The following is a 26,977-nucleotide window of genomic DNA, read 5'->3' as shown; positions in this document are numbered from 1 at the left end:
TGACCTTTTATACCGTTATAAGAAGGTTAATGTCCATTCTAGTACTCTAATTGCTAATTCGATGGGTGTTACTCACTGCAGTTGGTGGCCCTTCTCCAGTCACCCACTGTGATTCCCTGGTTGGCACAGGCTTTAGCATAATTTGCCAGGGCCACACACAAACACTGCTGCAGCCCAGTTCCACAGGTACACGTTCTCTGGATACAAGCCTGCAAACATGAAGTTGTTACATCATCATTTCCTAGTTAAATACAAGGTAAATACCAATTCAAATATGTATGTTTGTTTGACCTTAATCGATGTATAAAAAGTTCTCAAGATTTGTTGGTATTAGTTCATCCTTGCCTTGTGGTAATTGTCAGTAGGCACGTGATCGTAGCACTTGGCGAAAATCCCACTGGGGTCTCTCAAGGGGTGGCACTTCTCATCTGCAAATATTTCTGAGAGATAATCGTCCACATGTTAGATTAAGAAGCACAAAAACAGAATTAGGATTTTTCCATTTCTACACTATGTCGTATTGCAAGACACATTCACATTCCCCTCATTCTTGCAGTCATGTAGACTATGTAATGTACCAAAAAAGAGCTATAACACTATGTAAAAGTGACACATTTTGTCACTACATGCATTATCTTCATAAAGTTATTAAAACAAACTGATTCATTTCCTTCATAGAAAAAGCTACGGAACGCATGTGAGAACCTATTTTTTAAGTCATGAAGCCTTCAGAGGGACTTTACCGTTGTCGGTGCTGATGCAGACTTTAGGTATGTTAACAGGACAGTCCCCTACACTCCAGGACAGCGCAAACGGTTCCGCTGCGTTTTCTACGATACCACTGCTTGTGGTGAAGTCATCAGTGGTATCGGTATTGTAGTTTCCACAAAGTCCTAGTAAAAGGAAAAGTTACCACTTTACTTTACAGTACAGAAATGACCAGATACATGACATAATTTGTTTGTTTGTTCACAGGATTCAGTCAATGTGACTTAAATACTGATATGACAATGATAATATGTAATTACAATGATCATATATAGTGATAATATATGATGCAGAATCATTATAATGATGAACGCAAAGTACCTTCTGGCATCCCTACTTCACTCTGTGGTAGTGTGATATAGAGCTGGAGGTCTGGAGACATCTGTACTTGGATCTTCATGCCAAAGGATGTCAATACCTGGACGTACATGGATGACTGCCAGAACACGATGGCATTGTCTGACTGATGTAGCTCTCGGATTTCCTCTTTCTCAAACTGTACACTGTTGTGAGAGAATCTGTAGGTATTCTGTAATTGATCAACAAAAAAAGTGTTTTAGATGTTGTCGATGATCACGAACAGACTTTGAATGTAAAGGGGGAAGCAAAAGTTACAAGCAGACAAACAGTACCTGGTAAATCTGAAGAAACACGTTTTGGATGGAGGACGTCGTCTCAGAAAAATGTATGGATATCGTCCAATTAAAACCCTGTTTTATTTCATTCGTAAAGAATAAGGGAAGTTAGTACTTTAGGTGAAAGTACTGTATGAGTACAACTCAAAATTACCATAGTGCTGTGAGATGAAAATCTATTGATTTACCTTAGAGGCCATGTATGTGCATTTACCGGGAAGGGCATACTGTTTCCCATCGAACGTGGTCACAAACTGCCCTTCAATCACACACCTACTAGGGCAGCTGTTCTGAGAGCATTTCCACTTGCCATTGTCGCACTCACTGTAGAGAAATAAATGAGTATCACGTTACATTTTGATCAGGACAAAATCAATAAATGGACAAAATTCAATGAGAAGTCTGGCTAGTTCACAAATAACATCCTTCGGAAAGTATTCAGACCCCTTGACTTTTCCCACATTTTCTTAGGTTACAGACTTACTCTAAAACGTATTAATTCTTTTTTTTCCTTTATCTATCTACACACAATACCCCATAATGACAAAGCAAAAAAACAGTTTAGAAATGTTTGCTAATTTGTATATAAAAAATATACATAAGTATCCAGACCCTTTACTCAGTAATTTGTTGAAGCACCTTTGGCAGCAATTACATCCCCGAGTCATCTAGGGTATGACGCTACACGCTTGGCACACCTGTATTTGGAGAGTTTCTCCCATTCTTCTCTGCAGATCCTCTCAATCTCTGTCAGGTTGGATGGGCATAGTCACTGCACAGCTATTTTCAAGTCTCTCCAGAGATGTTCGAACAGGTTCAAGTCCGGGCTCTGGCAGGCCACTCAATCCTGACTAGTCTCACAGTCTCTACCGCTGAAAAAACACACCCACAGCATGATTCTGCCACCACCATGCTTCACCGTAGGGATGGTCCCAGGTTTCCTCCAGACGTGACATTTGGCATTCTTGGTTTCATCAGACCAGCAAATCTTGTTTCTCATGGTCTGAGAGTCTTTAGGTGCCTTTTGGAAAACTCCAAGCGGGCTGTCATGTGCCTTTTACTGAGGAGTGGCTTCCGTCTGGCCACTGCCATAAAGGCCTGATTGATAGAGTGCTGCAGAGATGGTTGTCCTTCTGGAAGGTTCTCCCATATCCATAGAGGAACTCTTGAGCTCTGTCAGAGACCATTAGATTCTTGGTCACCTCCCTGACCAAGGCCCTTCTCTCCCGATTGCTCAGTTTGGCTGGGCGGCCAGCTTTAGGAAGAGTGTTGGTGGTTCCAAACTTCTTTCATTTAAGAATTATGGAGGCCACTGTGCTCTAGGGGACCTTCAATGCTGCATAAATGTTTTGGCACCCTTCCCCAGAGCTGTGCCTCGACACAATCCTGTCTCGGAGCTCTATGGACAATTCCTTCGACCTCATGGCTTGGTTTTTGCTCTGACATGCACTGTCAACTGTGGGACCGTATATAGACAGGTGTGTGCCTTTCCAAATTATGTCCAATCAATTGAATTTACCCCAGGTGGACTCCAATCAAGTTGTTGAAATATCTCAAGGATGATTCATGGAAACAGGATGCACCTGAGCTCAATTTCGAGTCTCATAGCAAAGGGTTTGAATACTTTAAGTATTTAAGTTTTTTTTAAATGTAATACATTTGCAAACATTTCTAAAAACCTGTTTTCACTTTGTCATTATGGGGTATTATGTGTAGATTGTTGAGTATTTTTATTTATTTAATTAATTTTAGAATAAGGCTGTAATGTAACAAAATGTGGAAAAAGTCAAGGGGTCTCAATAGTTTTCGAAGGCACTGCATACTCTAGTGCAATACTTTTGACTAAAACCACATAGTGCTCTGGTCCAAAATAGACTCCTGAGTTCTGATTCTCTCACCAGGTCTGGCATTTAGTTCTGCGTTCTTCCCTAGGTGCATAGTTCCTCCCGGCGTACACACATGGGCAGGCTGACACACTTACACAGTAATGGCCCTCCGCTCGATCGTTCAATACCTGTCCTGAAACATAGCCATTTAAAACCCTCATCAACCTTATGTGATTGTAACATTAAAGATAATGTTTAAAATTGTATCCCGGCAGATTGCTTAATATGTGACGGTAATCTTAAAAGCAGTGCAGATCTGCTTGTAAAGACATTGTCTGCTCAGTTACAATTAATATTTTAAAGAAACCTTTTACACTTTAGACTACACTTGAAACTGTGTTTCTCTGGATTACAGTGTAAGGCCTACCTTGGGGGCAGACACAGGTGCTGGTGATGTCCTGATCATTGGTTCTAGGTGCTGGGTTGGAACAGGTGGGAACAAACGCATCACCCTGCTCCTCAAAGTGTAGTTCTCCTGGGCAACTGAACTCAGCTGTTTCACAACAGACAGACACACAAGTCTTTAAGAATTTGTTAAAGACAAACTTACTTTAACAAGATTAATAGTCATTATAATGTGTTACAACTGTTCATAACATATTTATAAACTAACAGCTTTTTTCTGAACTGATTTACTTACGGCAGTGTGTCAAGGTCCTCCAAGCATAGCTGGTCTGACACCGATGGGCAATTTCTTTGTAGAACGCACATCCTACATAATGCTCTTGTTCATGTCCGTAAATATTCTCTTTACAAAGAGTTATGTATTTGCTTGTGTTAGCCTGCAGACATTCAACGTAGTTGGAGATGAACTTCTGACAGACCTATTAAATAATACATAATACATACAGTACATCATACTGTAAAACACTAGTGCAGACTTCAAAACAGTATAACCTACGTTACAGCAACATGTCATTATCTATATAGAAATATTAACATCAAGGCTTGCCAGAAAATTGTAGGGTTCTATGTCTTAGATCCATTCATTACCATTCCCCAGAAGTCTAGTGTTATTTACCAAGCCATAACCTTGAGGCCAAGCACGCAATACCAGAGACCCCAAGCAGTCATACTAGTACTTTACCACCAGATTCAAACGGTGGTCCACGTCCCAAATAGCATCCTATTACCTATATAGTGGTCAAAAAGAAGTGCACTAGATAGAGAATGGGGTGTCATTTGGAACGTAGAACATAATTCAGGAAATGTACCGTGCTCTTAGTAAGGAGGGAGTCCATGATCTGGCACCCGTCCTCTGACAGAACACTCTCTGCAATCAATCGCTGACGGTCATCTAATTTTGCAGGAAAATATAGAGTAGTTAGTACACTGAAGTGTAGTTAAAGTGCAGTTTACAGCAAGAAGTGTAGTTAGCGCACAGCTAACATCAAGAAGTGTAGTTAGCGCCCAGACAATTGATATTCAAGAGGCTGTTCACTGTATTTTTCTCCATACTGCATTTTGCAGATTACTTAGACAATCCATATGTATACAACGTGATATACAGTAAATATATATCAGTATATATATATATATATATATATATATATATATATATATATATATATATATATATATATATACAGTACCAGTCAAAGGTTTGGCCACACCTACAGTACTCATTCAAGGGATTTTATTTATTTTTACTATTTTCTACATTGTAGAATAATAGTGAAGACATCAAAACCATGAAATAACACATATGGAATCATGTAGTAACCAAAAAAGTGTTAAACAAATCAAAACATATTTTAGATTTTAGATTCTTCACAATCACGCGACCTCAACCCAATTGAGATGGTTTGGGATGAGTTGGACCGCAGAGTGAAGGAAAAGCAGCCAACAAGTGATCAGCATATGTGGGAACTCCTTCAAGACTGTTGGAAAAGCATTCCAGTTGAAGCTGGTTGAGAGAATGCCAAGAGTGTGCAAAGCTGTCATCAGGGCAAAGGGTGGCTACTTTGAAGAATCTCAAATATAAAATATATTTTGATTTGTTTAACACTTTTCTTTTACTATATGATTCCATGTGTGTTATTTCATAATATTGATGTCCACTATTATTCTACAATGTAGAAAATAGTACAAATAAAGAAAAACCCTTGAATGAGTAGGTGTTTTGACTGTTACTGTATATATTTAGAAGAGGTACAAAAAATATTTGTAATAGGTAATCGACCTGGTATATCTGGTCGTCCACAGAGTCCAGTCATTCCAAGGACAAGCTCCTGCTCCAGTTTCACCTGTTAGAGGACAGACCAGGGACCAGTCAATCAATCATGCATTAATAGGTAATCTCGGCACCAGGAACCTAATCAAATTTGTTAAGGACGGCATGAGAGATTAAATAATAGGTAACAACGATGTATTTGAAGCTGTTCATGGATCACTCACCCAGAGAGAGTCGATGCCCACACCCACACTGCTCCAGATGACAGACAGAGGTAGAACAGTGCTCCTCAGCTTGGTGTTGATACCGTACTGGAACACATGTTGATAGGTGTGATCGTAGGGAAGGGACACCCTGTGACAAACACGTCATAGTCAATCGTCATCAATCATCATCATCCTCAATGCCACGTAGGTTAATGATAATTTTAGACTGTATATTTTGTTGGTGTGAAGAAAAGGGCAGGAAAGTCTAGCTAATATTTGGTGAAATGTGTAATTAATAACTTGGTCATGCTAGAGCTCTCAGATTAATGATGTATGTAACTGCATCACCTTGGTGCATTTGAAGGTAACCAGATTCATCCATTCATTATTTCCGCTTAGAGCTAGCAGCTTATGTAAGATAATTACAGTTACAAGTCATCACAGACGTCAAAAAACTGTGAAGGACAGACATTTCACTATTCAATGTAATCACTTGCTTTCAAGTAATAGTGTAATTGGCAGCATCACAGACCACGATTAAGCACATTGGATTAAAAATCACATTCAATACAGGATACATACATCCACCAAACATGTTTTAAATCCAGCTTTACAGTTAACTTTATCTGGATCTTGAAGACCCACTCCTGAACTGTGTTATGCATGATTTTATATGAAAAGTGACAATATCTGGATCTTTGCAACTACCCCTTTATTGTGTTATCTGTTTTTTTATGAGTAAATAATTAGACATCATTTAACAGAATTAAAATAGAATAAAATAGAGTAAATAAAAACACAAACATTCTCTGCTCGACGAAGATGGTTCCATTGTACAGAATCCGGGTCTGGATCTTGTTGACGTTGATCTCGACATATTCCAGCAGGCCGTTTTCACCTCGACGCACGGTGATGTCACAGTCCACCCGGTTGTGAGTAAAACGTGTCAGCGTGAACGGACAGGTGGAGCGGACGTAGAATACAGTTCCGTTGAACATCTGGACGACTCCACTGCCGAAAGTCTTACACACATCTGGAAACAAACAGAGAAGAGTCAAACGTCTTCTGCAGTAAAAAATCCACATAGAAAAACTGAACTTAAAGGGAAACTCCGTCACTTTTCAACCTTTTCAATTGCCTTGAACATTTACGTTGAGTAGAGTTCAGTAGAGTTAATGTTATGTATGCATTAGATATCATTTAATTTCCAAAGTTATTGTTAAATAATCTTGGCTAGCCAATCAATGTGTTGCTTGCTACAGTGGTTCTTCCTTTAAAAGTTTTGAGCTTATGCCGCAACCGTTTGTGGTAGATGGTGGCAGATTATGGTAAATTGCGTCATTCTGGCAACAATGGCTGTGTCACGTTCCTGACCTTATTTGCCTTCGTTTTACTTTGTTTAGTTGGTCAGGACGTGAGCTGGGTGGGTAGTCTATGTTATGTGTTTCTATGTTTAGGTTTATTGGTAATTAGCCTTATATGGTTCTCAATCAGGGACAGGTGTTTGACGTTTCCTCTGATTGAGAACCATATAAAGGTAGGCTGTTCACACCGTTTGTTTGTGGGTGATTGTTCCTGTGTCTGTGTCTACGTCTACCACACGGGACTGTTTCGTTTGTTCGTTCATTTTAGGTAGTCTGTTCCTGTTTCATGCGTTCTTCGTGTTTATGTAAGTTCTTGTTCAGGTCAGTCTACGTCGTTTGTTATTTTGTAATCAATTCAAGTGTTCTTCGTGTTTCGTCTTTCATTTAATAAATTCATTATGTATTCATCACCCGCTGCGCCTTGGTCCGCTCATTCACCACAAGACGACCGTTACAGGCTGACACTTAAATAACGTGCAATAGAATTCTCTGGCACCCAGCAAGCTGTGCTACAGTATGTAACTTTTAAAGGAAGAACCAGTGTAGCTAGCTAACCTAGCTAGCTTTAGTGAGGGATGGGTGTCTCTGATAGAACTGGCTAGCTAGCTAGATTATTTCCAGCAAAAAATAATCAAAATGTTCCCTCCTGCAGTGGATTGTTCTGGTCTGGCACCTCAGCTGCCTATGGACAGACTCCAGTCAATGTAAGTAGTCTTTTGTATAATTTATCGAGCTAGTTCCGAGTTAAATTAAAATATGTTCATGAAAATTAACCCCTTATTTATTCTTCATCTTGTGTGGAATTGTTTCTCTGACTCTGTCTCAACATGCGAGTCAGAAAATGAACATTGGAGGTGAAGGAATCTGCATTGTAAGTTTACATTTTGTTAAAATACATAATTTTCAAATACAGATGTTAAGTGCACAGAGGTAATTTGTACATTATATTTTATATTTCAGATGAGAGCTTCCAGTGACAATTCAACAATGGACCAAGTTATTTGAGCAAAAAAAATATGATTATTGAAAGCACTCCTTGTCCATCATGTATTGTGATTTTGTGCTGAACTTTGTAGTTTTATACATTGTATTTTAATGTAGCCTAGCTATGGTATGTAAGTTAAAAAGCTAAATTTTCCATTAATTAAATTACATGACAACATATATTTTTTGGAATATATTTTACTAGCTACCACAGCATGCTGTCAAAATGTATTTCCACACCACATATTTATATATATATATATAAAAATTACCAATTTTGTACTATGTCAATATATTTATGTACATTTAAATATATGTAAATATAAAGCTTAAACGTATATTTAGATATCTATAATTTACATATGTATAATTAAATACATTTACATACATATAAAAAAATATATGTCTATATATTATTTTTAGTATGAGCAATCTAAAGTTTTGAAAACAGTGATTTTCAAGCACTATGAGATTCATGAGGACGTGGGGAGCAAGAAAATACCGTGCAGGTTTTGAAACTCTTACTTGTAATCCTACCCTGTGAAGCATTTTTTAGGACCTTTCTTCTTACAGTATCTTTTTAACCACAGATCAAAGAAACTTACCGTTTTCACATATGTAGACTGGTTTGGTGCTGGAGTCAATGAATATGAGGTTGTAAAGTGTCGGAGTTGCCCTTTATGGGCCGGTTTCCCAGACACGGATTAAGTTTGGTCGAGAACAAAAAATCATTCTCAATGGAGATTCTCCAATGAAAGAGCTTTTTAGTCCAGGACTAGCCTTAATCTGTGTCTGGGAAACTGTCCCTCTATGTATATGTAATTTAGAGGAAGGTACTTTACTTACTTTGATGGGTATCAGAGGTTGAAACAGAACCAACTGGGCCTAGAACTAGAAATAACAAAATATTAATATGCCAGCCCATCCATATGCAAACTGGAGTACAATTCTGTACAGTAATAACTCATTTGACCATATATACATTTGCAGTGGGGACAATCAGTTAATCCGGATAAAAATGTATAAAAAAAAAAAATCACAGTCAAGTTTCAAAGAAGACCTACCTGTACCTGAGACAAGAGAAAGTAAGACAGCCACCAGAGTCCACCCTGGAGGAACCATGCTCCCTAGCTCACCAGTCTTAATGAGAGACAGAGAGGGAGAGACAGTGTGACAGAACCACAGCACAATTCACTGAACTGCACTTATCTCTGGTCTTTTATACCCTTCTCTGACCCACCTGCTTTGAAAAGACCAGGAAATAAACCGATATGCAGGAAAAGTTTTAACTGGAAAGGAATTGCTATTAACTCTATAGGGACTCGGTGGGGGAATGAGTTGAATGTTTAATCTTTGGTTTCTTTGAGGAATTTTAAACTAATGACATCCAATCCTTTATCAGGGCCATGTTCCGTAAACTAACATTGTTGAACTTTCATGAATAGAGCTGATACAATTCCTTATTCTACATGACAGAGAGGAGTGTTTGTTCTACATGCTGTATTTCTATCTGAACGCTGCACAACGTTGTATCCTCCAGCTGAACATATGGAGCGATTTCAGTGCCAAAATAAATTGTATTTGAATTCCATAATTTTGAATTTCTATTATGGTATTGAAATTGAATGTAATATTTTATATTTTATATTATAACTTTAGTGCCTTGTTGCAAACAGGATGCATGTTTTGGAATATTCCTCTTCTGTACAGGCTCCCGTTTTTTACAATCTGTCAATTAGGTTAGTATTGTGGAGTAACTATAATGTGTATTATCCATCCTAAAATTTCTCCTATCACAGCCATTAAACTCTGTAACTGTTTTAAAGTGAACAAGTTGAGGAATGCTATGATTTCAACTGATGGTTCCATGTCATATACCCTTATAAAATATTGTATCATGAAGGAGAGGCAATGCATGTTCGAATTTCATCAAGTAGAAAAGGAAGAGGTAGAAAGGACTCAGTTCGTCGATGAGAATGGGGGCGTGCCCGGTCCTCCTTTTCCTGTAGTCCACAATCATCTCCTTTGTCTTGATCACATTTAGGGAGAGGTTGTTGTCCATGTAACCACATGGTCAGGTCTCTGACCTCCTCCCTATAGACTGTCTCATTGTTGTCGGTGATCAAGCCTACCACTGTTGTATCTTCAGCAAACTTAATGATGGTGTTGGAGTCGTGCCTGGCCGTGCAGTCATGAGTGAACAGGGAGTACAGGAGGGGGCTGAGCACGCACCCCTGAGGGGCCCCCGTGTTGAGGATCAGCGTGGCGGATGTGTTGTTACCTACCCTTACCACCTGGGGGCGGCCCGTCAGGAAGTCCAGGATCCAGATGCAGAGGGAGGTGTTTAGTTCCAGGGTCCTTAGCTTAGTGATGAGCTTTAAGGGCACCATGGTGTTTAATGCTGAGCTGTAGTCAATGAATAGCATTATCACATACAGTGGGGCAAAAAGTATTTAGTCAGCCACCAATTGTGGAAGTTCTCCCACTTAAAAAGATGAGAGAGGCCTGTAATTTTCATCATAGGTACACTTCAACTATGACAGACAAAATGAGAGAAAAAAAATCCAGAAAATCACATTGTAGGATTTTTAATGAATTTATTTGCAAATTATTACAGGCCTCTCTCATCTTTTTAAGTGGGAGAACTTGCACAATTGGTGGCTGACTAAATACTTTTTTGCCCCACTGTAGGTGTTCCTTTTGTCCAGGTGTGAAAGGGCAGTGTGGAGTGCAATAGAGATTGCATCAGTTGTGGATCTGTTGGTGCGTTATGCAAATTGGAGTGGGTCTCGGGTTTCTGGGATAAAGTGTTGATGTGAGCCATGACCAGCCTTTCAAAGCATTTCATGGCTACAGACGTGAGTGCTACGAGTCGGTAGTCATTTAGGCAGGTTACCTTAGTGTTCTTGGGCACAGGGACTATGGTGGTCTGCTTGAAACATGTTGGTATTACAGACTCACAGGGAGAGTTTGAAAATGTAATTGAAGACACTTGCCAGTTGGTCAGCGCATGCTCCGAGTACACGTCCCGGTAATCTGGCCCTGCGGCCTTGTGAATGTTGACCTGTTACTCACATCGGCTGCAGAGAGTGTGATCACACTGTTGTTCGGAAACAGCTGATGCTCTCATGCACGTTTCAGTGTTACTTGCCTCGAAGCAAGCATAGAAGTTATTTAGCTCGTCTGGTAAGCTCGTGTCACTGGGCAGCTCTCGGCTGTGCTTCCCTTTGTACTCTGTAATAGCTTGTAAGCCCTGCCACATCCGGTGAGCGTTGGAGCCGGTGCGGTACGATTCGATCTTAGTCCTGAATTGATGCTTTGCCTGTTTGATGGTTCATCGGAGGGCATAGCGGGATTTATTAAAGCTTCCCGCTCCTTGAAAGCGGCAGCTCTACCTTTTAGCTCAGTGTGAATATTGCCTGTAATCCATTTGTGGTTGAATCTGTGTTTGAAAGGGACCTTACAGATAATTTTATGTGTGGGGTACAGAGATGAGGTAGTCGTTAAAAATAATAAAAATATAAACAATCAATTGCGTATAGAATTAGTCCAAGCAACTTATGTGACACATTTTTATTCCTGCACTTATTCAGGCTTGCAATAACAAAGGGGTCGAATACTTATTGACTAATGTCAGCTTTCCATTTTTTTATTAATTTGTTAAAAAAAAATAACATTAACATAATTCCACTTGACATTATGGACAGAGACAAAAAAACTACATTTAATCAATTTTCAACTCAGGCTGTAACACAACAAAATGTGGAAAAAGTCCAGGGGTGTGAATACTTTCTGAAGGCAACTTAACAGATGCATTCACATTCAGTTTTCTAAATTCAGATTCAGAACCAGAGACAACATTGAGGTACTTTGCCAGCCAGGAAAGGTAGAGAAGAACAGAAAGAACCAAACGCTCTCTGTGGTCAACAGAAGCTTCTGGTGGTTTCTGTAGCCAATGTGGCATGTTGAATTTATTTTCTTCCTATAAATGTGGCTCTAGCATTTGAACTGTTTTGGCTATGATGATCACAGGCAGCGTAGGACACGCAGGACATGTTAGAAGGGGGGTGTCACCAAAACCGCAACTTGGCCCCCATAAGTAATTATCCATGTCATTGCCCTTCTAAGGATATTTTTTCCAATCCCTATTCAATCTTGCTCTTGTGACTGACTGGGTTCAAACCGGGTCTCCAGCATGTCACAAGACTGTGTTAGCTCACTTAGCCAAAGCCCATAGGGGTGAGTTCAGGAAGCTAACACAAGTCTTCAAGCCTCCAGCAAGTTTACTCATCAAAGAGCGTGGTTCATTGAACCACCTCAGTTACATTTCACCCCCTTTGACCTCATACTCAGAGATCACGGCACCAACATAACTGACTGGGTTTGAAATCAGGCCTACTGCACAACAACACGTTCTATGGCAAAGAGAAGCAGAAGGATCTGTGCACCCCATTTAATGAGAGTGAAACAGAGGTGGCTTAGTGATCCATGCATGGGATGAGCAATCTTACCTGAAGACGTGTTAGTTTGACTGAGGAGGTTCTAAGCCAGGTCTCCTGTGCACCAGACAATGTCTCAGACAAGTCACTCATCACTTAAATGATTAAATATTAAACCTTTAAAACCTCTCACTAAATACTGTAAGTTATACCACAATGGTTCTCCAGCAGATTATTAAGAAAGGCTCATCCTTTGTTCTAAAATGGCCTTTGTGCCTTTATACAGATAACAACTTCTCATGTCCGACTAATTGAAAATTAAACAAGCCACACAAAGCTGGTTTCAATTTCAGTTTTATCCTCCAGAAAATATAGAACAGATATTACAACAAATGTTATGGTTAAACTCAAATATACTGACTCATTAAAAAAAGTATCCTTTATGGAAAAAAATATACTTTTTAAAATTATATTTCTTAATGATATTATGAATAGAAACGGGGGAGTTATGTCACTTAAGTAGCTATCGAAAATTAATGGGAATATCTGCTCAATCCAAATGTACAACCAACTGACTGCAGAAATACCACAAAAACGGAGGAGGCAAGTGGAAAAGGGAGAAGGTAGGGAACTTGTTCGTACCGATTCCATGGCACATGGTTTATGGACTAGTACAAAAAACAGCACTTGATTCAACACTTAGAGTTTTTCTATTTAAATTATTATATCAAATTCTTGCCACCAACAGAATTCTACATTTGAAGTCGGAGGTTTACATACACTTACGTCGGAGTCATTAAAACTCATTTTTCAACCACTCCACAAATTCTTTGTTAAAAAATGACAACCTTACTCATCACGCGAGCGTGGTCACCGGACCACCTGTGTTACACTTCACCTTCCTTTGACCTCCTCTTTGAAGAGACCGCTGCAAGCAGGACCAAAGCCTCAGCTTTATCTCAGCAGGCTAACAAAGTCTTAACCCAGTCAACCACATATTACCCTTATAATGAGTGCCCTTGCCCGGAGACTTGAACATGTCTAAAATTGTTTGGGGAACACATTCAATCAACAACCGACACCACGTGTCCTTTCTTCTTTCCTTTATCATTGAAAACATGTTGACATTCTCACTTTCAAAGTGGTGTATTAAATACAAAGATAACTTGTTCCCTGAAGTCTACTTTCTTTTAATGAAATATGATCTGATATGATATACTTTGTCACTTTTAAGAAATGTGACAACAAACCTGCCACTCTACAGTATGTAAAGTCCCATATAAATATATTATATCCAGCAGAGAGGTAACGTTTCCAATCTTTTACAAAAAGATAGGATATGTCTAAATAAAGATGTTTAGCTTTACAGCTTTAGTGGCATTGCATATTTACCCGATTACACTCTAGGGCAGGGTCTCCCAAACTCGGTCCTGCCCCCCCCCCCCAGCTGTGTAATGCTAGGGCAAAAAACTAAACGTGATGTCTTAATGTTAAGATGGTGTGGAATATCAAATCAAATGAAACAAGTATGCTATTTATAGACATTTTTGAAAATATGGCCATACATCAGATTTTTGGTTGATATTTTGACCCCTCAGTCCCATTAAAGGGGCAATATGTAGTTCAAACAATAACAAAGCGGACTCCCCTCCACTGTAAGCAGCTGATGGATGGGACTGGAGAAATGTAACCAGTCAAATTCATATAGAGTTATGGATGCAAGGACTGACCATCCATGATACTGTATAAAAATGATAGTTTTAACCATGTTTTGAGGCTATACAGTGTTTGTTTACAATCACATTGCATAAAAACAATAGGGTAAAACAAGCCTATATACAGTGACTTTTTTGTCAACAATATACACAAAGTAATGTCAAAGTAGAATATTTATTTTTTAAAGATGAATACAAAATTCATCACTAAAATATGGTTGTTGCATAAATATTCAGCCCCTTGTTTAGGCAAGCCTAATTTAGTTCAGGAGTAAAATTTGGCTTAACATATCATATAAGTTACATGGACTCACTCTGTGTGAAATAATAGCTGTTGACATGATTTTTAAATGACTAACCCTTCCTCTCTCCCCCATACATACAACATCTGTAAGGTCCCTCAGTCAACTATTGAATTTCAAGCACAGATTCAATAACAAAGACCCCATAAATAAGGGTGATTGGTAGATGGATAAAAAATAATAAATCAGACATTGAATATCTCTTTAAACATGGTCAAATTAATAATGATGCATTAAACCACCCAGACACATCAAACATACAGTTGTACTTCTGAACTGAACTGCAGGACAGAAATGAAAATGCTTAGGGATGTTACCGCGAAGCCATTGCTGATTTTACAGCTACAGAGTTCAATGGCTGTGATGGGATAAAACTGACAATGTATAAACAGCATTGTACAATAATTACCTAAATGACAGCAGAGTGAAAATAAGAATTCAAAGAGATTAAAACATTCCAAACCTTGCAACAAGGCAGTAAAGTTGTTTGGTTGGAGGTGGCACAACCAATTCCTGAGTGTAAGGGGGCAATTACCTTTTCACACAGAGGAATTGGGTGAGCATAACTTTGTAAATTAAATAAATAAAATAAGTATCACTTTTGTGTTATTTGTAAACTCAGGTGCCCTTTATCTAATATTAGGTTTTAGTTGAAGATAAGATAACATTCAGTAACAAAAATAGAGAAAATCAGAAAAGGGGCAAATACTTTATCACGGCACTATAGGTCATACACCTGGTTGAGAAATTCTTCAGTAAAAAGAGTATTGTAATAACATGGGCGGTGTCCCTAACCGGTGAAATATTATCTTAATCTCGTTACCAGGAAGGAGGAAGAAATTGTGCCTGTTTTGCATACACATAAGGAAGCAACAATTTTCTTTACTGAAGGTAGTGCACTATCTAAGGTATAGAGTGCCATTTCAGACGCAGCCAGTGGGCTTCAAGGCTTTAAGGTGCAATTGGGGGGGTTCTGGCAGTTGTAGATACAATACAGTAGCATTGTGGTGAGCTTAGAGGGCACTATGGTATTAAAGGCCGAGCTGTAGTCGATGAACAGCATCTTCACATAGGCATTTCTCTTGTTCAGATGGGTGAGGGCAGTGTGCACTGCAATGGCAATTGCATCGTCCTGTAGCGGGGCGGTAGGAAAATTGGAGAGGGTTGAGTGTGTCGGGGAGGGAGGAGGTGACAGAAGTGAGTTCTACGGGTCGGTAGTCAATCAGTTAAGTTACCTTCCCTTTCTTGGGCACGGGGATGACAGTAGACATCTTGAAGCAGTTGGGGATAACGGCCTGAGCTAGAGAGATTGAAAATGTCAGAAAACTCAACAGCTAGCTGGTCTGTACACGTGGCTTGAGATGTCGTCTGGGCCGGCAGCCTTGCGAGGGTTAACACGTTTGAATGACTTACAGACATTGTCTGTGGAGACCATAAGCAAGTAGCCCTCGTTGTCCTCAGGGGCTCTCCTTGGCAGCTCAGAGTTGTTTTGCACGAAGTGTGAGAAAGAGGTGTTTAGCTCGTCCGGTAGGGTGGCATTAGCGTCCGAGACGTGACTGGACTTCCTTTTGTAATCAGTGATCGTTAGAAACCTCTGCCAGGGGACTGGGGGTGATGGTTGGGAAGGGGCAGACACAGACACCTGGATAGCAAGTTGATGTTTTGTGCCGTTCTGCCTTTGTTTTAGCCGAGGGCCGCTCTCCCGATTAGATCCCCACCAGCCCTCTGTAGTGTCTGTGTAGGTGTGCGTACATATAATTATTATTTGTACTTTATAATTATTTTCTCTTAGCATTTTACTATTATGTATGTGTATATTTTAAATTAGTGTAGATTATTACTCTGGGGCATGAATGTTTGTGTATGTATGTGTATGTATGTGTATATATGCATATGTATATAGGTATGGGTGTGTGTGTGTGTATATGTATATATTTTTTTAAATATATACTTTTATATGTATTTTTTGGGGGTGTATGTGTGTGTGTGTGTGTATGTATGTGTGTATGTACGTATGTATGTATGTGTGTGTATGTGTGTATGTATATGTGTATGTGTGTGTATGTATGTATATATATATATATATATGTATATATGTATGTGTATGTATATGTATATATATACATATATAACCTTTTTATTTATTTATTTTCTGACTGGGGGGTACGTTTAATTTAGAAAAATTATTGTTTCCGATCTAACCCACAATATGTAAATGTACTGCTGTCTATGTCGGTTGCGGATGGTTCATGTTTAGACCGGCATTGCTCAGCAATATAATCTTGTGATGCTATATCTTGTTTATCTCAGGGATTGAACCAAGATGACGCTTAAGTGCGCAATATGTTTAAGTTGCAACTTATTCTCTTTAGGTTTATTAGATGTTAATTGAACACTTTATTCGCGGGAGCCTCCTCAGTTCATATGTTAGTAGAAGTTCTAGGATAGTGAGAGGTGAACTTATAGTTGGGATTTTATTTTTGTTTTACCTCTTGTTCGAGGTCGCGCCGGGCTTTTTTGGCATCGGCCAGACAATGTGTTTATTATTTTTATTTTTCTATTTTTTTCTCTCCTATTTGTGTATGCCTGTTAAAGGTGGGTTGATCGGGGGGGGGGGGGGGGGGGGGGGGTAAATAGTGGGGAAAGTAGGGGAACAGGGTGGGAAGTAAAGGTGCTTGCTGGGGGGGAGGGGCTGGCTGGATACTGCTCGGGTGTAGCTGCTACATATGCTGATCGTGATGGTTTGGTGCACTTTCTTACCTTTTTATTGAGTTACATGTTATGCAGGCCACCATAGGAACTACAAATGAGAGGGGGGCGGGGCTCACATTCACTTCCTGGAATGTCAAGGGTTTAAACGAACCAATTAAGAGAGGCAAGGTCCTAGCCCACTTGAAAGCACTCTCGTCTGATATTATATTTTTGCTAGAAACCCATCTGAAAAATAATTCTCATAGCAGACTTAAATGTAGGTGGGTGGGGCAAGTGTATCACTCTAACTTCTCTGCCAAAACGAGAGGCACAGCGATTCTGGTACGGAAAGGAATTCCCTTTCTACATAAAACCACTATTGTGGATAAAGAGGGTCGTTATGTGATCGTAATAGGAGAGATCCACTCTACTTCTGTAACTCTACTAAATATCTATGGGCCAAACATTGATAACCCCTCTTTTTTCAAAAGAGTCCTTGCCCTGATTCCAGATATCTCCCATACTAATGTCACGCCCTGGCCTTAGTATTCTTTGTTTTCTTTATGTTTTTTAGTTAGGGTGTGACATGGGGAATGTATGTGTTTTGTAGTGTCTATGGGGTGTTGTATGTGTATGGGGCAGAGTAGAGTAGAGTTGTCTAGTTATGTCTATGGCTGCCTAGATTGGTTCTCAATCAGAGACAGCTGTCATTCATTGTCTCTGATTGGGAGCCATATTTAAGGCAGCCATAGGCAGTAGGCTTTTGTGGGTAGTTGTCTATGTTGTACGTTTGTAGCTTGTTATTGCACTTACGTCTTTAGCTTCACGTTTGTTTGTTTCGTGTTTTTCCCTCTTCTAAATAAAGAGATGTATTTTGCACACGCTGCGCCTTGGTCCACTCTCTCTCACGAAGACGATCGTGACAACTAACCTGATCATTGGAGGGGACCTTAACTGTGTGCTAGACCAATATTTGGACAGATCCTCTACCCCCACCTCATATTCAAGTGAATTCTTGAATACCTACATAAAGAATTCTAACTTATTTGATATATGGAGGATCACTAACCCTACGGGTAGGGAATACTCCTTTTACTCTCATGTTCACAATGTTTATACTCGAATTGACTACTTTTTGGTTGATGCTAAACTACTCCCCTATACCTGTAATGTGAAGTATCATGATATTATAATCTCGGACCACAGTCCACTCACCTTCTCCCTGAGATTGGGTGACATCGTACCAAACGAGAGGGTCTGGAGGTTAAATCCTCAGCTCCTCACAGAACCAACATTCTGTGAACATCTTAAAGACCAAATTACATTTTTCTTTGATACCAACGACAACACAGAGACTTCCCCAGCATTACTGTGGGAAACACTTAAGGCTTATTTGAGAGGCTGTATCATCTCCTATCAGACTGCCAGGAGTAGGCAAAACAGGGGAAAATTGGTAGAACTGGAGGGACAAATTCACTTGAGAATGCTAGACATCCTTCTATGGAGAAACATAAAAAAATTACCTCTTTAAAATTTGAATATAATCAGATTCTCTCAGCTAAAATTGCTAAATCTTTTCTCTACGCCAAGCAAAAATATTTTGAGTTTGGTGACAAACCACACAAATTACTCGCCAGACAACTTCGAAAAAATGTGAGTGACCGAATGATTCACAAAGTTAAATCTGCATCTGGGGAATTACTCTCTTCCCCCAAAGACATCAATGACAGATTCCGTCAGTTTTATGAGACTCTATATACATCTAAAGCAGATCCTAACCCCTTAATTATGCAAAACTTTTTGGAGGACTGTAATCTTCCTGCCCTGAACCAGGAAGATTCTAACTTCCTGAATAAGGAAATATCTCTTGAAGACATTCGAGAAACAATTAAAACTCTAAAGAGTGGCAAGACCCCGGGCCCAGATGGATACCCTGGTGAATTCTATAAAACATTCAGCAACATGCTCTCTCCCTACCTGCACAAAATGTTGGTTCAGGCCAAGGAGGATGGAGCTCTCCCATCTACTTTGGATGAAGCATTCATTACAGTTATACATAAGAAGGGTAAAGATCCGGAAGAGGTAGAGTCATACAGACCAATATCCCTCCTTAATACAGACCAAAAGATTTTAGCAAAAACCCTGGCTAACAGGCTTAGCACTTTAATTGGCAAATTGGTCCATTCGGACCAGACCGGCTTTATCCCGAACAGAAACTCATTCTTCAATCTCAGGCGCCTCTTCAACATTATGTATTCTCAGAGGTTACCAAACGTGGACCTTGCCGTTATATCTCTTGACGCCGAGAAGGCTTTTGACCAAGTTGAGTGGTCCTATCTATTCAAAGTCCTACAGAAATTTAATATTGGAGATGGGTTCATAAATTGGATCCAGCTTTTATATAGGAACCCCTGTGCGAGAATACTCACTAACCAATCATTGTCGCCCGGATTTAACCTCTACAGAGGGACAAGGCAGGGTTGTGCGCTGTCGCCTATGCTCTTCGCCTGCCTTTTATACCTATACACCATTCCTGTGTGTGTTCAATAAAAAATATTTGAACGAGAAACCTCTGCCACATACTCCCGCTGAATCGCTCCTTCGCTTTGTCCCTGTACTGTACTTGTGTCTCACCATCTTGATCGATCTGGATAGGTTGTATTTGTACTGTTTAACCATACAATTGTCCCCCGGTCACTTTGCTGTGTTAATGAGCAGCATCTTTCTCCTTCAGTTTCCAGACAAGACTGCCATCAATCCACTGTTTTTGATTTGAGTGAGTTTTGAAAGACACTATCGATATCACATCATCTATGCATATTTTTATGAATGCGGTGACTGAGTCAACGTATTCATTGATGTTATCCCTAGAGGCTACCCAAAACATATTCCAGTCTACGTGATCAAAACAGTCTTGGAGTATGGATTCTAGTTGGTCAGACCAGTGTTGTACAGACCTGATCATCGGAACTTCCCTCTTGAGTCTTTGTTTGTAACAGGAAGGAAAAAAATTGAGTCAAGTGAGTCATGGTCAGATTTGCTGAACAGAGGACGGGAGATGGCCTTATACCCGTGACGAAAAGGCATGTAGCAGTGGTCCAGCGTAAAATCTCTGCGAGTTGGACAGTTAATGTGTTGATAGTCTGCAGTTTGTTCAGGGTCCAATAAAGATCTTTGCTACATTTTGGTGTCGGCTTGGAGTGAGACGTACACAGTCGTGGTGATAATCCCTGAGAACTCTCTCGGAAGGTAAAAAGGGCCAACACTCGAAGTAAAACAGAGATTGGCTATTTCTTAATAGATATCAGTGCTTAACACTTACTACTAATAGTTGGCTTAAATAGACATTACGGTACTACACTGAGTGTACAAAACATTAGGAACACCTGCTCTTTCCATGACATAGCCTGACCAGGTGAATCCAGGTGAAAGCTATTATCCCTTATTGATGTCACTTGTTAAATCCACTTTGATCAGTGTAGATGAAGGGGAGGAGACAGGTTCAAGAAGAATTTTTAAGACTTGAGAAAATTGAGACATGGATTGTGTGTGTGTGTCATTCAGAGATGGAACAGGCAAGAACAAATATTGAAGTGCCTTTGAACGGGGTATGGCAGTAGGTGCCAGGCACACCGGTTTGTGTCAAGAACTGAAACGCTGCTGGGTTTTTCACGCTCAACAGTTTCCAATGTGTATCAAGAATGTTCCACCACCCAAAGGACATCCAGCCAACTTGACAAAACATGGGGGGGGGGGGGGGGGGGTGAAACTCAATATTAGGAAGGTGTTCCCAAAGTTTGGTACACTCTGTGTATACAGTGTCAATGTTTAAACTCTGATATTTCATAATCAATGACCCAAAGCACCGACAGTTTACCTAATGTACTTCTGCACGTTCGTCATTGTTCCATTTTCCTCACCACTTCCCTGTTCACAAACAAAAGGAGATAACCTTTAGCCTACATCTTACCTAATATATTGGAAGGATTCTTAATCACATTGTCCCCACCTCTTCCCTTTTGCCAAACAAAGGGAGAAAACTATTACATCTTATTGTCACGTTCCTGACCTGTTTTCCTTTTTCTTGTATTTATTTAGTTGGTCAGGGCGTGAGTTGGGTGGGTTTGTCTATATTTGATTTTCTATGTTGGGATGTTTGTGTTCGGCTGGGTATGATTCTCAATCAGAGACAGCTGTCAATCGTTGTCCCTGATTGAGAATCATACTTAGGCAGCCTGGGTTTCATGGGTGTTTGTTTCCGTGTCTGTGTTTGTAGCACCACACGGTACTGTATCGGTTTATGCACTTCGTTTATTTGTTTTGTAATTCATTATTCAGTTTCGTTTTAATAAATCATTATGAACACTAACCACTCTGCGTATTGGTCCGATCCGTCTCGCCTCTCCTCGTCCGAGGAGGAGGAAGAATATGACGATAGCCGTTACACTTATGGTACAAATGAGACTAGGTGGGACATTTTACGCCTACTTGGACTTAATAGTTAGTAAGTGAAGAAATGACTTTTGAATCTTTGGAATGTGCAGATATTTGTATTCAAGTTTAATTTAAAATGACAGATTAGATTGTAGTTGACACAATATCCATTTATCACAAAATCACATTGTTTGGTCAAGTAATGGGGCTTTATTAGCCCACTGTATTCAAAGCATTAATAGTTAATCGGTCAATGAAAGATTAAATAGTTGAAAGATTCTGCTGGATATAGTTAATCATCCCATTATAGAGGATAGTAACATCAATACGGATCTGTTGAGATATTATATACAACAGGATGTTTTTCTGCTTTTCTCTAGAGGATGAGGCACTGTATAGGAACATCATGGGTCTGTAGGTACCTGATCCATTTGTGGTGGGGCTCCCTGCAATGGATAAAAATAACACACTTCAACACATGCATGACAGATGAAAGAACACTTTTCATCAGGTTGGCATTTTTTGGGGAGACTCATGTACTGGAGGCAGTCCTGCAGGGTAGTCACTAACTGACAGCCACAAAGTCATAAAATTTGATTTTAAACCTAACCCTAACCTTAAAAACACTGCTAACCTTATGCTTAATCCTAACATTAAATGGTTTTCATTCATTTTTACTACGTACACTACCGGTCAAAAGTTTTAGAACACCTACTCATTCAAGAGTTTTTCTTTATTTTTACTATTTTCTACATTGTAGAATAATAGTGAAGTCATCAACACTATAAAGCCAAGAGTGTGCAAAGCTGTCATCAAGGCAAAGGGTGGCTATTTGAAGAATTTAAAGTATGAAATACATTTTGATTTGTTTAACAATTTTTTGGTTACTACATGATTCCATATGTGTTATTTCATAGTTTTGATGTCTTCACTATTATTCTACAATGTAGAAAATAATCAAAATAAAGAAAAACCCTTGAATGAGTAGGTGTGTTCAAACTTTTGACTGGTAGTCTATATATCGAGAATTTTAACTTTGCCCTGCCTCTAGGACAAGATTCCTCCAAAAAATGTCAACCTGACCGTTTAAGGGAGATGTGAGAGAACCACCTGCTGAAAGTGCAAATCCCCCCCCCCCCTTCAGTAGTGTATATGACAAGACCTGTGTGTGTGTACATGTAGCCAATCATAAAAGACCTACTGCGTGCACTAGAGACACATACTGTAGGTTGTGTTCGTAAATTCAATCTGGAGTACCAGATATGGTTCTGAGTGCTCTCTGGGCTTTTGTAAATTCAGAGCTTTGTCAGATTGTCCATTCGTAAATTTAGAGCGCATTTGCTCTCGAATCATTCAGAGCGCACATTGGATGTTCTGGCCGAGGAGTAGGGTTGATCCGAGTGCTCTGGCCTCACAACGGCAGTCAAGCACCCAAGCCTACTAGCTAACTTGCTAGCTACTTCCAGATACAAATGAGAGACATCCCGATGGGGTTTGTGGTTATTGTACGGAGATTGTGACAGCCGGTTAAATGGCGTCCCTTGACAAGATAAGAACAAGATGTATGTCAGGAGAAGTGCAGTACTTTCATAAGGAGACGCATACTTGGAATACGGAGGAGGAATGGAGGGAAAAAGAGAGGCAGAGGAGGTCTAAGAGAGAGAGAGGGAGGAAGACGGTGAGCGTGGGGCTGTTAGAAACGGTGGGAAAAAGGGAGATTATTTGTTAAAGAAGAACAGTAGAAAGTGTAAGCAGAGTGAGCTGAAGACAGGAGGAGAAATGGAAGTGAATGAGGGAGAAGTATCAGAGGTGGTAGGTGTGGGTGAAGTTCTCGGAGCCCGAGTCTTGCACAGAGGGTCTGGATAAAGATGAGTCTGTAGGAGTGAAGTTTTTGGAAAAAGTGAACCCTTGCCTTTTGGCTGATCCATTTGTGGTTTCAGGGTGGGTGAAAACAGAGTTGGGTGCTGTGGAATCAGTGAGGGTAACCAGAAGTGGTCTTATAATAATTGTTTGTGTTTGTGCTGGTCAGAGGGAGAAGGCGCTCGGCGTTAAACGAATGGGGGCAAGACCTTTGAATTGTTTCGCTCTCAAGAATAGGGTACCACTGAAAGGAGTGATAACTGGGGTTGCAGTAAATGTAAAAGTTGACCAACTGAAGGGGAAGATTCCCGGTGTTTGTGATGCTCGTCGTTTGGTGCGACACAGACAGGGTGGCGAGAGTGGTGAAACAGAAGAGTCAAAAAAAAGATTAAGAAAAGATTAAGATGGGCAAAAGAACACAGACACTGGACAGAGGAACTCTGCCGAGAAGGCCAGCATCCCGGAGTCGCCTCTTCACTGTTGACGTTTGAAGGAAGTCTGAAGGAAGAATGCTTTGAATTGATTTCCCTCAGTCATTGGGTGCATTTTTTGTCACACTCCCTTCTAACAAGTCCTCGTGTTGATAAATCTTCCACCGACTAGACATTATGAAACATAAAATAGGTCCCACAAAATTACAATCAAAAGGGAAAAAACGGAGTTGTTTAAATGACAGGGCATATACCCACTACTTGCATACAGTAAACCACTCTACTCTGTAACAAGCACTTCAGTTCATATAATTGAAATATTGAGGTTTGCCCTGAAGAGGGCACACCATCACTGCATTTGCATTTGCTGAGGAGAAAAGCAAATGGGAAAGATATGGGGATATTACAGGTGTAGGGGGATATTTTTTACACATTGCACATCTTGCTATTTCAAATAGTTAGACGACACAATATCACTGGATTAATGAAAGACCACATTATATAGGCTAATGATTTATAATATTGTGGAAATGTAGCCTACAGTATAACCAAGCGGAATAGAATAAAAGAAATTGAATGCTATGATACCAGAAATATCCTACAATCACATCGAAATCCATTTTTGTAGACATTGCCCAACATTGGCTTAAAAAAATATTGCCAAACATATTGAATTGAAAACATGATTATGGCCGTGTTGGAGACGATCAAAACCGCAATGTATCATTGGTAAATTGTGATGGACTGACTGATCTACAACTAATAACGAGACGTTATTTATGATGCAAGGTGATTTGTAAATCAGTCAGACACCTACAGTCCTTTTGATTATCTGGAACACGGCCAGTGTCTAGATGGCAGCTTGCATGAGAGCAATACCTTTACGTCAGAGCGACGCTGGCAATGACGAACACACCAGCTCTCCTCCATGCCTTACCTTCTTCGGCTCAAAAAAAATTGAGAGAGAGAGAAGCCCTCATCAGTACCACTGTGATGACACTTCTGTAGCCTGTGACCACGGGTACAGACCAACTTCTGTCAACTTGAATGATCAATAATTAACGTTTTTTGGACCACATTTGCTCGACTGAGAACAACAAACAACTCTTACTCTTAACAACTAACTAACCAACCAACTACAGTCCTGTGAACATTTCGTGTGTGCGTTTGTTTCCCTTATGTCCCGAAAATCGAGCGACAATGACTATAGTCTTCGTAGTATGAGCAACCTGATGGGTGAGAGGAGGAAGAAAGTGAACGATGACGGAGAGCGGAGCCTCATCAAAGCTCCGTCCAGCGCGAGCATCAACAGCCAGGCTGTCCCTGCCAATGCCGCTACCGCCACCACCACCGGGGACCTGGAGAGAGAGGCGCGTAAACAGTTCCACCAAGATGTCACACCTGGGTTTGTTTATGTTCTGGCCGCGTTCTCCGCGCTGGGTGGCTTTCTGTTCGGCTATGACACCGGGGTAATCTCGGGAGCGATGCTCCTGCTCAAGAGGGAGATGAATCTCAGCGCCCTATGGCAGGAGGTTCTGATCTCTAGTACTGTGGCTGCCGCCGCGCTGTCCGCGTTTGCCGGCGGGTTCTTGAACGGAGTTTTCGGGCGCAGGGTCTGCATCCTCCTGGCTAGTTTTATCTTCACATCTGGGGGAATAGTGCTTAGCGCAGCTCCCGATAAGGTGGTTCTCCTGGTCGGACGTCTCATTGTCGGGCTTGGACTTGGTAAGGTGTCTCCTTAGTTTCTGCAACTTTTCACTTGTTTACTTATCTCGTTCACAAGACAATTAGCCTGGGGATGAGATGACTTGTTTACAGGTAGGGTAACAAAAATGTAATTGCTGACACAAAAAAAACGAACTTTGGTGAGAATGTGGAAACAGAAAATAAATGAACACGGTTGACAAGTCTTTAGTTATTAAAATACTAATTCTAGAAAAGGTGTGTCTTGCCCAACTATTGGGGCAGAATGCCCCTCCCTATGGAGCAAGCGGCCCGCTGAAAATGTGTGCGTTAAAATCCATTTAATCCGTTTTATTTAGTCACTTTTTAGTAATTGACTCTAGAAAACTAGTTATATTTTATTAGACCAATCAAATATTGAAACAAAATGGCATTGCACATCTCACTATTAATAACCTATGATGAGGTTTTAATGTAAGCCTAAAACTCTATTTTAGGCTTACATTAAAACCTTTATTTTTTATTTTTTACATCACCTTTTACATCATCATTCTCTTAAATCCCAGCAGATGCTAGCTCATGCTAACTAACTAGCTAACTCACATTCCTACTCAAAATAAACGTTTCTAAAGATACTGTATGATTTATTTGAAGATATTGTTTGATTTATAACCTCCAGATTCACCTGAAATGTGCTTACATTAATGCTAGAAACAAATTCCCAACCTAAAAGGGGTAAAATGCCCCTGGGGTTTTCAGGGGTTTACATATAGAATATTAGAGGAGGTGTTTAGCTATAGGGCCTAAATGCTATTGGTCAGATTTTTGCAACCAATCACATCATGTGTGGTGTCCTATTGTGATTGGTCCCTGAGCCTATATGAAGCCATTTTGAAATATAGAAAAGTCTCTTCCTTTTTCATCTGTACAACCAACACAGAAGGCCAGAACCTAAGATGTAGTCTGTCAGCCAGAGATTAGTAAAACCTTTATGAAGGTCAAGGACCAAAATGCATACGTTTTACTTTTAACAAAAAAGAAGCTCCTTTATCAACAGATAGTTGTTGAATTTACTCTTCACTTCAGGCTAATCTCATTCACCTAGAGTAAGGATGAGGTTATCTGTGTACGGGTAAGCCTAGTTTATTACACTCAGACAGTTTAGGTTACCATCATCAGAGGGCAACTAACGTGCATGCATGACAGCACATGCCTTGTAGACTACAGTATTTTGATTGGCAAACCTAATACAAAACTGAGAAAGTTTACTTCTTAGGGATAGTCAATACTTTATTTAGCCGTATACCAAAGCAATAATCAAACTAGAAGTTGCTAACTTCATCCCACTACTTTGAGACTGGCTTGTTGTCAGGGTTACTGATATCTGACTGCAGTGCCTAGGCCTA

At 40.0% G+C, this 26,977-nt stretch overlaps 2 protein-coding genes across 2 annotated transcripts in view; one reads left to right on the top strand and one right to left on the bottom strand.

The window, feature by feature from the left end:
* LOC120031781 (mucin-2-like) overlaps nucleotides 1-19,603 on the bottom strand; it is a 36,943-nt gene extending 17,340 nt beyond the window's left edge. The window contains exons 1-17 of the mRNA XM_038977601.1: nucleotides 19,597-19,603; nucleotides 15,886-16,077; nucleotides 15,708-15,772; nucleotides 9,081-9,156; nucleotides 6,473-6,701; nucleotides 5,687-5,816; nucleotides 5,472-5,535; nucleotides 4,504-4,586; nucleotides 3,930-4,113; nucleotides 3,657-3,782; nucleotides 3,302-3,422; nucleotides 1,592-1,727; nucleotides 1,401-1,478; nucleotides 1,090-1,297; nucleotides 744-893; nucleotides 346-440; nucleotides 77-209 (exon numbers count right to left, since the gene is read on the bottom strand). Coding sequence (XP_038833529.1) covers nucleotides 77-209; nucleotides 346-440; nucleotides 744-893; nucleotides 1,090-1,297; nucleotides 1,401-1,478; nucleotides 1,592-1,727; nucleotides 3,302-3,422; nucleotides 3,657-3,782; nucleotides 3,930-4,113; nucleotides 4,504-4,586; nucleotides 5,472-5,535; nucleotides 5,687-5,816; nucleotides 6,473-6,701; nucleotides 9,081-9,156; nucleotides 15,708-15,772; nucleotides 15,886-16,077; nucleotides 19,597-19,603 — 2,077 coding nt within the window. The remainder of the gene's footprint in view (nucleotides 1-76; nucleotides 210-345; nucleotides 441-743; nucleotides 894-1,089; nucleotides 1,298-1,400; nucleotides 1,479-1,591; nucleotides 1,728-3,301; nucleotides 3,423-3,656; nucleotides 3,783-3,929; nucleotides 4,114-4,503; nucleotides 4,587-5,471; nucleotides 5,536-5,686; nucleotides 5,817-6,472; nucleotides 6,702-9,080; nucleotides 9,157-15,707; nucleotides 15,773-15,885; nucleotides 16,078-19,596) is intronic.
* Nucleotides 19,604-24,925: 5,322 nt separating this feature from the next.
* Nucleotides 24,926-26,977, top strand: part of LOC120032236 (proton myo-inositol cotransporter-like) — a 65,735-nt gene continuing 63,683 nt past the window's right edge. Inside the window, exon 1 of the mRNA XM_038978231.1 lies at nucleotides 24,926-25,613. Within this exon, the coding sequence (XP_038834159.1) occupies nucleotides 25,067-25,613 (547 nt within the window). The 5' untranslated portion in view covers nucleotides 24,926-25,066. The remainder of the gene's footprint in view (nucleotides 25,614-26,977) is intronic.

The sequence above is a fragment of the Salvelinus namaycush genome, chromosome 38, assembly GCF_016432855.1.
Source record: "Salvelinus namaycush isolate Seneca chromosome 38, SaNama_1.0, whole genome shotgun sequence".
Taxonomy (NCBI): domain Eukaryota; kingdom Metazoa; phylum Chordata; class Actinopteri; order Salmoniformes; family Salmonidae; genus Salvelinus; species Salvelinus namaycush.
This window is presented reverse-complemented; position numbering and strand designations above follow the sequence as displayed.